Source organism: Vigna umbellata, chromosome 5, assembly GCF_029865625.1.
Source record: "Vigna umbellata cultivar VRB3 chromosome 5, Vumbellata_1.0, whole genome shotgun sequence".
Taxonomy (NCBI): domain Eukaryota; kingdom Viridiplantae; phylum Streptophyta; class Magnoliopsida; order Fabales; family Fabaceae; genus Vigna; species Vigna umbellata.
In genome coordinates, this window is record NC_142169.1 from 16,934,595 (window position 1) to 16,946,844 (window position 12,250).

The 12,250-nt window shown below is 36.2% G+C and overlaps 2 protein-coding genes across 2 annotated transcripts; one reads left to right on the forward strand and one right to left on the reverse strand.

Moving 5' to 3' along the window:
* The first annotated feature begins 2,177 nt into the window (after positions 1–2,177).
* LOC124835683 (ethylene-responsive transcription factor ERF113-like) lies at positions 2,178–4,003 on the forward strand. The gene is made up of 3 exons (XM_088115646.1): positions 2,178–2,189; positions 2,346–2,616; positions 3,236–4,003. Exons 1-3 carry the CDS (start codon positions 2,178–2,180, stop codon positions 3,844–3,846), a joined length of 894 nt encoding a protein of 297 aa, XP_087971772.1. The 3' UTR covers positions 3,847–4,003.
* A 2,773-nt stretch (positions 4,004–6,776) lies between these two features.
* LOC148197841 (uncharacterized) lies at positions 6,777–8,214 on the reverse strand. The gene is made up of 4 exons (XM_088115335.1): positions 7,962–8,214; positions 7,604–7,882; positions 7,408–7,512; positions 6,777–7,328 (listed from the first exon to the last, which is right to left on the reverse strand). Exons 2-4 carry the CDS (start codon positions 7,880–7,882, stop codon positions 6,795–6,797), a joined length of 918 nt encoding a protein of 305 aa, XP_087971461.1. The 5' UTR covers positions 7,962–8,214; the 3' UTR covers positions 6,777–6,794.
* Positions 8,215–12,250: the final 4,036 nt, after the last annotated feature.

The following is a 12,250-nucleotide window of genomic DNA, read 5'->3' on the forward strand; positions in this document are numbered from 1 at the left end:
ATCTTATTTTGTTTGTCAAAACATTTTGTCACATGTCTTGTCAGTAACTAATGCATTGTTCAAATATAACGTTCAAGAAATGTTAGACGATTTATAACATATTGACAGTACACAATGTGGAATGTTAGACACTTATGAATGAAAAACTGTTTTATATGTAGAATTTGTTTTTCATTCGACGATATTCTTCATAAGACACTTTCGCTTATAACATTATTTTTAGATGTACAACATTAAGCTTTATGATTATCAAGAAAGATGTTTCAATTAGAGAGTTTGAGAACCCATCTTATTTTTATGCACATATCTCTTAGACGATACTTTTGCAAAATGTTTTTCTTTTCAACACTTTATGAATAGAAATCCTTACGCATATTTGTCACAATAGGTTTATGTAAGCTTTTCTTATTGATCGGACAATTTTTGTCAAAGGTATTCAACTTAACTCCCAAAATCAAAATAAGTTAAGATGATGTCTCTAAAAAAAACTAACTAGAAGATTTAAAGATTAAAATATAAAAGAAAACTTGAAACAAGCTAAACGCTATCTGTCTAAGAAAAGACAAAAACACAAAAGAAGACTTTACTAGGCTAAATAATATCATGAGCTTAAACAATACTCTGTCCAACAATGAAGTCTTTATACAAAATTTGGTATCTTTAGAAAAAAAGCTTAATTGTTAAAAGCTACCTAATAGTAGGAAATGAAAAAAACACATTTTTGTTTTGAACAAGCATTTAGTGACATTAAATGCTCAATGCCCAAAAACAACAAAATCCAATCCAATTAGTAGTAGGTAATAAGAAAGACATTCACCAAATGACATTCCTCTAGAAAATAGTGACAATACCTATGTCAAAACAAATCATAAAATCAAAAGTAAAACACCAACCAATAAGTCTCTTACAAACTATACAACACCAACTAATCTCATAAACACAAAAACATTAGAAAACACAAAAACCTAAACAAATGATGAAAACATTTAATGCACTAAAGTAAATAAAAATAGGACATACTTGTTATACATGCTTCTATCTTATGCAGGACAATTGCTATAAACGTTCATTTATCTCATCTTATAAGTATACAAAATGAATGTTGAAAGAAAAAAGACAAAAGAAGACTGATCATATTATCAAAAGCCGTGCCAAAAAGATAAGTCAACTGTTGTGGATAAGAGCTCCAAAAAGCAGGTATGTTCTGACAAAAGACTTCATCCTATGATAGACATCTATACCTATAGCCAAAAAAGACCATATATCAAAACAACCTTCGACAAATGGTCATATTATCAAATCTCAAGGCAAACATCGTCATAATGACTATATCATCAAGGTTTATAAATAAAAGACAAAGAGAAACAAGAAGAAGATGATGAAGAAGAGAGAAACTTTTAAGATATAAAGATATCTCATCATCCATTGAGTAAGGAAATCTCTTTGAGCTATTAAATCAAAATTCCTCAAATGAAGAGAAGAGTTTAAGAAGAAAAAGATGCTCTCAAGCTTTATCAGAACATCCACTTATAAGAAGAGAGAGTGAAAGAGCGAAACAAAGGAATGTGAAGACAAAATCATCTATGGGCCTAAATGCTCTCATGTTTTGTTTTAATCAAATTAGCCTTCCATGCTAACTATTGTTATTGTTATTTTGGATAATTTTTAGGTTTTTTTGTCGACTTTTATTTCAAAGTTGAACTCACGTTAGACATCAATTAGTGTTTATTTTTGCCTTCTTGTATCCTCTTTTTATTTACGATATTTTTCATTATTTTTCAGTTATTTTCTGTTAAGTTCAGAACTTTTACTATATGTAAATTTTTAAAAAATAAAAAACATTAGAAAAGCTAAATGAATGACTAAAATTTAATATATAATTACATTTTTAGCTGTAAATTAACTTCAATCTATGTAATTGTGAAAACAACAAATTGTAAATATGGATTACATCGAAATAAAGATTTTAAAATACGAAAACCAAAAAAATAAAACAAAGGAACCTAATTGCTCTTCCTTCTTTGAACTAACAAAACTCACCAGCTCTTTTTCTCTCTCATATTTCCAATGGAGAAATAAACCCTATCTCAAAGTAACAAGCAAGGTGGTTATCTTTTGCTTTTTCCCTTCTAGTAAATATTCGTTCTTTTTAAGTCCTCTTTGATATTTAAAAGATGATGGGGGCAAGAGTATCCTTCTTTTGATATTGGTTTCATTCGTATTCCATCACTCTTCTCTATAAGAAATTCTAGATCTGCTTTATAAGAAGGCATATATATAGCTGCAAGGTTCTGAGCAAGAGTGAGAAAAGAGGTTAATGAATTTAGTGTGTTGATAGATAAAAGACAACAGAAGAACCTTTCGTAGAGTTGAACAAGGTGGATCGAAGGCATGGAAAGAGGCCTCTCCCTTCTGATCATGCATCAAGGGAGAATAGGGAAGGTTTCAACTTCCCTAGCCAACAAGGGGAAGAAGCTTCTTCATTCCCCTTTCTTCAACAACCAATCAATACTGCTGATGATAGCACCCCTTCCACACCAGTTCCACAATATGCCCAAATACCCACTTCTACCTTGATTGAGACACAGGACCCATCTCAGCACCCTTTAAATCAAGGTACAAAATTTCCCAGGTTCATGCACTAACTTTATATTTTTCAATTTATATATTCCTCTATGTCATACTATGCAACCCTATTTGTCAAAGATTTCACCAGGATCACTTTCTTTTCTCCTTTTTCAACTCCAGACATATTTATATAGAACTAGATTCTAACAGAGATCTACTTATTTAAATGGGGTTTCAAGATATTTATGATTTTTTTTTCATCACTAGCATGAGTGCAATTTCCAAATCTGAATTGAAAAAAGGAAAAATCAAATGGGGACATGTCTTCTGTTTCTCTAAAAAGGTTGTTGGTTTGATGCACATGTAAAATATGTGTTTTAAACTTGCAAAGATAAACCAGTTGAAATGACACTCTAACACTCCCTTTATCTATCGATCTTGATCCCTTGAATGTTATTATACAAGGTTGGTGTCTATCTTGTTATAATGATGTTGATTGTGGGGACAAGAAGTTAGGTATTTTCAGTGAGCAATATTTTCCATTGGTACTTTAATTTCTTAGGGTGGCTATAGTTGATGACAAATTGGACCAAACCAAAACTGTGTGCCTAACCAAAGCGTTGTTGTGATTGATATTGTTGTTGCTGCTTTGTGCAATAATTGAAAGGGCGAAAAAGACACTATCGTGGAGTTCGACAGAGACCATGGGGGAAATGGGCTGCCGAAATCCGTGACCCTAAAAAGGCTGCTAGAGTGTGGCTTGGCACTTTTGACACGGCAGAGGCTGCAGCTGCTGCTTATGATGCTGCTGCTTTGAAGTTTAAAGGATCCAAAGCAAAGCTCAATTTCCCAGAACACGTTCTTCTTGCTTCAATACCACCTTCACCTTCCACTCAAAACATAAACATTAACACCAATAACAGTTATGCTTCTTTTTCTTCACCTCTTACACCAACACCTTTACCACCAGTTTATCAGCCACAACCCTTGTTATCACCATCACAGGAAGAAGCGTTTCCAAATCTAATGCAGTACGCACAGCTTCTTTGGAGTAGGGATGATGATGATCTACAACGTGTTGCTTCAGGCCTTCACCATCATCATCATCCCACTGAGTCTTTCCATGGTTCCAGTTCTTCGACTATGTTCTCTTTCTCGTCCACTTCTGTTGTGACCGAGTCTGATCAACAGATTGGAGGTGACGCCGGTGACTCCAAGGAGGGAGAGTATTATGGTTCTTGCTTTTCTAGAGGGAGTGATTTTCACGGCAAGAATTGAACACAATGTTAAGTGTAAGTACTATGCTGTGTGTTGAAAACCTAGCTACCTTTTCTGTCTATTGGTTTCATATTTCAAATAATGGTTTTTTCGCTTCAGGTAAACACACATTTTCACATCAGAAGTGTCAGTAAAAGAGTCGTATATATGTTTATCATATTCTGTGTTTTTAAGGTTACAAGCTTAATTATTATCATGTTTGTCACCATATAAATATATATATAACTATTTCCATTATAAAACTCGGTTTTTAAGTTTTTTATTAGATATGATATACTTATATAATAATTTATACAACATTACTTTTCTGTTTATTTTGACATATAAATTGACACCTAAAGAAGAAATAAATACAAAAGTATACAGTATGAGTTCCAAACCATATATTTCTCTGCCTTTCTAGGCTAATGGTTATAAAATTAATGGATAAAGTATTAATACTGAAATTATAGAGAAAATAAAAACATTAATATCATTAGTTATTAATATCTGTCGTTTAAATTAATTTCTCATATCTTTACGATTATATATGGATTATCATTATAAAACTGCCGTTATCTGGTGAACACATTATTGATAGTTAAAATATTTAGAAAACTACATATATAATGATTGACTACATATATATGATATCAATAAGCTTTTTTTAGAAAACCAATTGAAATTATATGTGAGAAGATATATATTAAAATATATACAATGTTATTTTTTCATATTTAGACTCGTAAATATTATAATTATTTATACATAAATTTCCTTGTATAGTTTGCAGTCATCATATCCTTCGGCATGATTCAACGATATATATATATATATATATATATATATATATATATATATATATATATATATATATATATATATATTAATTTTAAAAGAAAAAAAACATATGCAAATGAAGACTTCAAAGGTCGAAAACGAAAGTGACTCAATCTCTTTATAAATTTTACGCATGTCAGACACCGTTTTCAATATATTAGTATTGCGTATATATGACTTGCATCATATAAAGTAAGATTCATATAAATTAATTTCATTCAATAGTATTTACTAAATGGAGTTCAAATTATATATATATTAGCATTCTCTAAACAATAAAATCAATCTATAAGTTTAATCAAAGGTAAGTGATTTAACTCTTCATAATAAAGTTTATTAAATAAAAATTGGGTATGTTTAATTATGAGATATTTAATTTAAGTCAATTACGTGCTGCTATTTTTTTACATTTTCATTTGACACACTTTCTCATTTTTTAAAGAATCAAATTAAAAAAATTACTTTATTTAAATTCTTCAGGATATAATTAAGTGATGAAAGTGAAATTTTACAATAAAATAAAATAAAAATGAGACTCCTTTTCAAAGAGTTGTAATAGTTAAATAAATTATTAAAAGATAAAGATATCAGTCCCGATTATCGTGGCATTACTTTTATTTTTACATCCTTGAGAGAAATATTTCTGCACGGCCCCTTTCAATTAGCAGCCTTTAATTTTGGTCAAAAAATAGATCAGATTCATACAAGGAAAACACATTGAGATGAGTGACTTGGTGCCTTCGAATGAATATTATTTTTATCTCAATTTAGTTTATAGAACATGTTTATTAATAGTTTCCATTACTCGTTACGATTTTATCCCACATGTTGCTATGATTGTTTTGGGAGAAAAACTTGGTGTTTGGCCTGTTCAACAAAATCAATGGTGTGATGTCTATCTCTAATAAACAGGATTTTTGGAAGTGTGATTTCTACAACTGTTATTCTATCAAGGACACAAATTTCAAATTATTATGGAACTTTAAAGTTTCCTTAAAAGTTCTTGGCGACTTGCTTTTAGCATAATCCAAACGAAGCATCCATGATATTTGTTCCAAATTAAAGAAAAGATAAAATAAATCATGGATGCTTGCTCTCTTATTAGGTTTGACAACGTTTTAATTTGTGGGGGTGTTCTAGAAAGGGTGGGACAACAGCTGAGCTAGCTATAATTTAGTCTTCGTGCATCAAGAGGAAGTGTTCTCTTTAAGAGTGAGAAACCTCGTGTGGACAGGATTTTCATGATTTTACTAATGCAAAATATGTTTTTTATATTGATATTTTATACCGATTTAAATTTGCTAAATATAAAAAGTAGTATGATGACAATATTGTAAATATGAAAAGGTTTTTTTATACTGATTGGATCTAGAACTCACTACAAAAAAGTAGGGCATTACCGAAGGCCAGAAGCCCTCGGAAAATGCCAAAAGCCGTCGATAATGGGTGTTTACCGAAGGCCTATCGGCGGCCAAAAATCCTTCGGTAAATCCCCTGTCGCTAACCATTACCGAGGGCTTTCGCCCTTCGGTAATTACCGAGGGCCAGAAGCCTTCGGTAATTACCGAAGGGCAAAAGCCCTCGCTAATTACCGAAGGGCAAAAGCCTTCGGTAATTACCGAAGGGCAAAAGCCTTCGGTAATTACCGAAGGGCGAAAGCCCTCGGTAAGTTCCGAAGGGCAGGAGCCCTCGGTAATGAGCATACGATGGTATTTACCGAAGGGCGAAAGCCTTCAGTAATGGCCATACGAGGGCATTTACCGAAGGGCAAAAGCCTTCGGTAAAATGCAGGGCAGGTTTCAGCAAAATGGTTTTTCTTGTGCAACCCAGACCTGTATAACAAATTTCAATTACAAACAGACCTGCATAACAGTTTTCAAACACATACAAACATGCATAATGTGCATCTCAAAGATCCAATCAATGATCAATATCCAATGCACATCAAATAATCCACAAGACATCCATTAATGTATAAATAATGTATGGGGTAGTTCAAACATAAAACAATGTAACACAAGGATGTTGTAACATCCAAAGTCTGTAAGTACATCTAACATTGAAATGATATCAACTGAAAATGTTCTAATATCCAAATGTTTGTCTAACAAGTAATAAGAAAATGAAACCTAATAATGTACATAACTATCATCAAAATGATTTTCATCATCCTGCTCCTCTATTGATGGCTGGACTGGTGTGGGTTGGACTGATGAGGGTTGGACTGATGAGGGTTGGACTGAAGTGGGCTGCTGAGTGGCAGCAGGTGATGAGGAGGCTCGTGGCTGGGTCAGAGGGATATTTTGTACTTCCTGTGAGGTTTCAGGCAAGACTCTCATGATCAGGGCCTTGAAGTTCGTAAACTCTGTTCTGAGATCAGTGATCTCCTGGTCACGTTGATGGAGTTCCTGCCTCAGGCGAAGAACCTCGTCAGGAGTAGTGGTGGAAGAAGAAGGCTGGTGCTTCAGAGTACCTCCTCTGGATGCTGTATAGTTTGCATCAAGCTGTCCTGCACCATATACTCGTCCCTTTTTCTTCCCACCAACGATGTCGATCCAACACTGTGTCCTACGGATGTCATCATCTGCATTACTGGCATCATCCGGTGTAGGAGCTGACTCATGTTCAGATCTAACCTGTGAAAGTCTCGTAGAAAAGTCTTCCTGTTGAAACATTAAAAGCAATGTTAGAGAACGACAGTATAACAGAAATAAAAAATTAGTAATAGTGTTATTTGCTTACATGAGTCTTCCGAGATCTTTCATCAACAAATTCATTAGTTCCCTTCCGAACATGAGTCTGTGCAAAGACCTCATCAACATGGACCGCCCGTCCTAGAGCCTGTGCCTGTAACATAATTAAGAATTACAAGCGTACATATGAAATACAATATACATAACTTGTGTATGAAAGAAAAAGTTATGTAATGAGATTATACCATACGAATGGCATGCTCATGAATGGTGATCGACCCACCAGTATGCAGGGTGCCACCCCTTTCAGACGCTCTGTTCCGCTGGGCTTTGGCACACTTATTGCGGAACTCTACTGTATTCCAATGGGCCAGTAAAGAGTTCCAAATGTGCTCACCCAGCCAGTTAGGGCGCTGTGCTGCATTCCGGGCATCCCTAAACATCTCTGACAGCCGATGAGATGCTTTCATGTGGAAATTTCTGTGTATCTGAGTTTCATGTTCAGGTTTCCACTGCACCTTCATCTGTAACATTAAAGAGAACAAACATTGATTACAGAACATACTAAAATAAGAGCGACAATTAGTTTAGTGGATTGTTCACCTGAAAACGCTCCCAGAATGCCTTTCTGTCGTCGTCAGGTATTGCTCCCCAAGTAGGCCATGGACTTAAAAACTGTTGCTTTATTGAACGTGTGATGGCCTGGGAAGCAACCCTAGATGGAATAAACCTGCATAACAAAACTCATTTCAATTACAATATGGTTTAAACATCAAATGATATCAACAGATTATAAACTTACCCTTTACCATAGGGCTCAATCCATGGTCGATCATGGAGGGGCGGGTCAAGATCTTCAGCATCACCACTTGAATCTGGATGACCAAGTGGTGTGACAGTCTCAGAAGGAGGTACAGAAGATGAGGAAGGTATAGAAGTAGGGTCAGGGAGAGGAGTGGGGGTAATAACAATAGGGGGAGGAGTGGGGGTTGTAGAAGGGTGTGCTGCAGGAGGAGGAGAAGGGTCTACTACAGTGGTAGTAGAAGGGTGTACTGCAGGAGGAGGAGTAGGGGCTACTGCAGGTGTAGGAGTCTGTATACTAGGGGTAGGAGAAGGCCCCACAGATGATGTAGTACCGGGAGCAGGGGTAGGTAGTCTAGCAGGCACCCTAAGTACATACTTTGGTGCCTGCCGTTGCCTCTTTGTAGGCCTTGCTACCCCTTTTCCTTTATCAGGACGCTCTGAACCTTGTCCTGTCATTACTGCACTCAAATGGTTACAAATAAAGCGAAAAAAATATAAACAAATAAAGAAGGATGAATTGTTTTCAAAGTCAATGTATAAGTAATTGCAAACAACTTAAAGATGGTATTTTAGATAATGGTAATGAAATGATAGTCCAATTTGCTACAATAGATGTTCAACATTCAATCATCGTCATCATCATCATCATCTTCATCTTCATCTTCATCTTCAGCATCGTCTTCTTCTTCTTGTTCTTCTTCTTCATCGTCATCATCACCATCATCTTCTTCTTCTTGTTCTTCTTCATCTTCTTCTTCTTCTTCTTCTTCTTCTTCTTCTTCTTCTTCTTCTTCCTCTTGTTCTTCATCACCTTGTACTGTTGCTTCTAATTCATCTCCATCACCATCAGGGTCGACCAATGCGGTTATACGTTCAACTTCGATAATTTCTTGTGGTTGTGACATTTGGTCAAGTTGGTAGGCTACATCTTCCTCAACTTCATTTGAGTCTATGCGACCTCTAGGCTTCGTTTGTATTGCTACGGCCCAACCACGCTTGTCAATATTGCGAAATGGTGGATATTGCACATAATAAACCTGTCTCACATTAGATGGTAGAATGAAAGGATCAAAAGGCCCATATCTTAATCTCTGGTTCAGTTCGACAATATTAAAGCGTGGATCGACTCTAGTACCAGCTCTAGAAGGATCAAACCATTCACAATAGAAGAGTACCACTCTGTTTGGAGAAGTAGTGCTGTTGTACTCTAACTCATATATTTTATGAATGATGCCGTAGAAATCATCATAAGACCCCTCTGTTAGGCCCTTGACATACACACCACAATTTGATGTTTTCTTTCCTTTAGACCATTCATGTGTATGGAATTTATAACCATTGATGAAGTAAGTGTGCCATTCTTTGACACATCTCATTGGCCAATTGGAGAGATGTCTTAACTCTTGAACCGTGGGAGTTAATGCCTGATTAAAAACCTACAAAGGTAGTAACAAAATTATAAAAGCAATAGTCAAATTAACCTTGCTCTAAACGTAGGAAAAACTACGGACCTGATTTCTAAACCAATGCGGAAACTCTGAGTGTATTCTAGCAGAAGTATTTCCTTCTGCGACTTGCTCAGCCACAACAAATGAGCTGGTACAAATGAAATTCATTAGTGTATAACAATTAAACCGTTTGACAGATTAGAGATGGATGATGACATACTCAAGGTACGACTTTACTTCACTGCAATTGATCAAGACATGGACATGAGCAGAGTTGAATTCAGCATCAGTTAACCAGTGAGTGAATTCTTTCCCTGCGTGACGGCCTGATTGTCGGAAAACTGATAATGCACCTTCACGTGGTTCAACTTGCCATTGCATTTCATTTCTGACATGAGTGGGAGACAACATGAAGTTCTTGAAATAATGTGAACAAAAATAAGTTGTCTCTCTGTGCAAGTAAGCTGCACATATTGAGCCTTCCACTCTAGCTTTATTTTTAACTGACCGTTTGGATTCTCCCATAAACCTTTCAAAGGGATACATCCACCTGTACTGCACGGGTCCCCCAAGCCAAGCTTCATATGCAAGATGAATTGGAATGTGCTCCATTGAATCAAAGAATGCAGGAGGGAATATTCTTTCCAATTTGCAGAGAATAATCGAGATATTTTCATCCATCTTTTTAAGGGAATCTTCCTTTAGTGTCGTGCAACACAAATCTTTAAAGAAGGTACTGATTTCTATCAGTGGATGTAACACGTGCATTGGCAAACAACTGAACGCAAGAGGGATGAAAGTCTCCATGAATACATGACAATCATGACTCTTCAACCCTTGAATAGTACCGTTCTGAACATTGGCACATCTGGATAAGTTAGAAGCATATCCATCTGGCATTCTAAGCTCCTTGATCCATCCACACAGTATTCTTGTCTCGTCTTTTGACATGGTGTAATTTGCTTTTGGTTTAAATAATCGGCCGTTACCTTGTGCCTTCAACTCTAAGTCTTTTCGTGCACAATACAAAGGTAAATCTTTTCTTGCTTTCTCATTATCTTTTGTCTTACCTTTAACATTCATAACTGTGTTGAAGACATTGTCAAAGAAATTTTTTTCTGTGTGCATCACATCGATGTTGTGTCTTAGCAAGTTGTCCTTCCAATAGGGAAGTTCCCAGAATATGCTTCTTTTAGTCCAATTATGCCATTCCCCAAACCCTTCTAGCCTATTCTGACCAGATTCAGTCACTTTTGGATAGTCTTTCACTCTTCTCCACACGTGTGATCCAGTCAACTTTGGCGGGGGCATATCCGTTTCAACTTGTCCTTTTCGAAATGCCTTTTTGTTTCTTCTAAAGGGGTGATCAATGGGCAAGAACCGTCGATGGCAGTCAAACCAACTACTTTTCCGGCCATGACTCAATTGGAATGACTTTGTATGTTCCATGCAATGTGGACAAGCTAATCGACCATGTGTGCTCCAACCAGATAACATGCCGTACGCTGGGAAGTCATTAATAGTCCACATCAAGGCTGCCCTCATAAGGAAATTTTGCCTCCTTGAAACGTCATACGTCCAAACACCATTCCATAACTTCTTCAAATCATCAATCAAAGGCTCCAAGTAAACATCAATCAATGATTTGGGATTAGATGGACCTGGTATTATACACGATAAAAACATGTAAGGCTTTGTCATGCACATCTCAGGTGGTAGATTGTATGGGGTAACTATCACGGGCCAACATGAATACGGTGATGCAGACGCCTGAATGTACGGGGTAAACCCATCAGAGCATAGACCAAGTCTGACGTTACGCGGTTCACTAGCAAAGGATGGATGTTTACGATTGAAGTGCTTCCAAGTTTCACCATCAGAAGGATGACGCAAAAGTCCCGGAGTTTTGTTACCATCATGCCATGTCATGTGTTCTGTTGTTTGCGTTGAAGTAAACAATCTTTGTAATCTTGGAATTATAGGCAAGTAGAACATGGACTTTAATGGAATTGGTTTTTTTTGCCTCCGTCCAGCATGCATTGTCTGATATCGAGGTGAGCCACAAAACTTGCATTCCACCAACAATGCATCATTTTTGCCACTGTCATTGTCATAGAATAACATACATCCATTAACACAACAATCAATCTTCTTCACATCCAATCCCAACTTTGAAACACATTTTTTGGCTTGGTAATAATTCTTCGGCATCAAATTGTTTGGTGGTGTCAAATCTAACATCAGTTTTGTATAGAAGTCCACTGCTTGAATGGGAACGTTCCAATTAGATTTGCCAGCCATGAGTCTAATGCACACTGACAATTTTGACTCAGATGAACCTTCAAATACAGGTAGATTTGCCTCTGTCAGTAAATTGTAAAACCTCTGCGTCGTTTCATTTGGAGGCTCTTCATCATGACTATCGTCTGCTTCTGCAGCATGGTGACGAAGAGCATGGTCGACCATCTCTTGCATGTAGGCAAATTGATCTATCTCACATGTATGTACAACAGTATTCGAACCTGATGCAAGCCGTTTTTCAGCTGCAGTGGAGGTCGAAGGAATTTCTTCACCATGAAATGTCCAGACTGTGTAATTAGGCATGAACCCTTTTTGGTAAAGGTGAACTTTGACGACTTC

Excerpts from the sequence above, each read along its gene's own strand:
- LOC124835683 (XM_088115646.1), top strand. Across the intron at positions 2,617-3,235 it reads TCAGCACCCTTTAAATCAAG|GGCGAAAAAGACACTATCGT; the intron begins GTACAAAATTTC and ends AATAATTGAAAG.
- LOC148197841 (XM_088115335.1), bottom strand. The coding sequence starts at position 7,882 with ATGAAGGTGCAGTGGAAACCTGAACATGAAACTCAGATACACAGAAAT. Across the intron at positions 7,513-7,603 it reads ATGAGCATGCCATTCGTATG|GCACAGGCTCTAGGACGGGC; the intron begins GTATAATCTCAT and ends ATTATGTTACAG. Across the intron at positions 7,329-7,407 it reads AAAGATCTCGGAAGACTCAT|GAAGACTTTTCTACGAGACT; the intron begins GTAAGCAAATAA and ends ATGTTTCAACAG.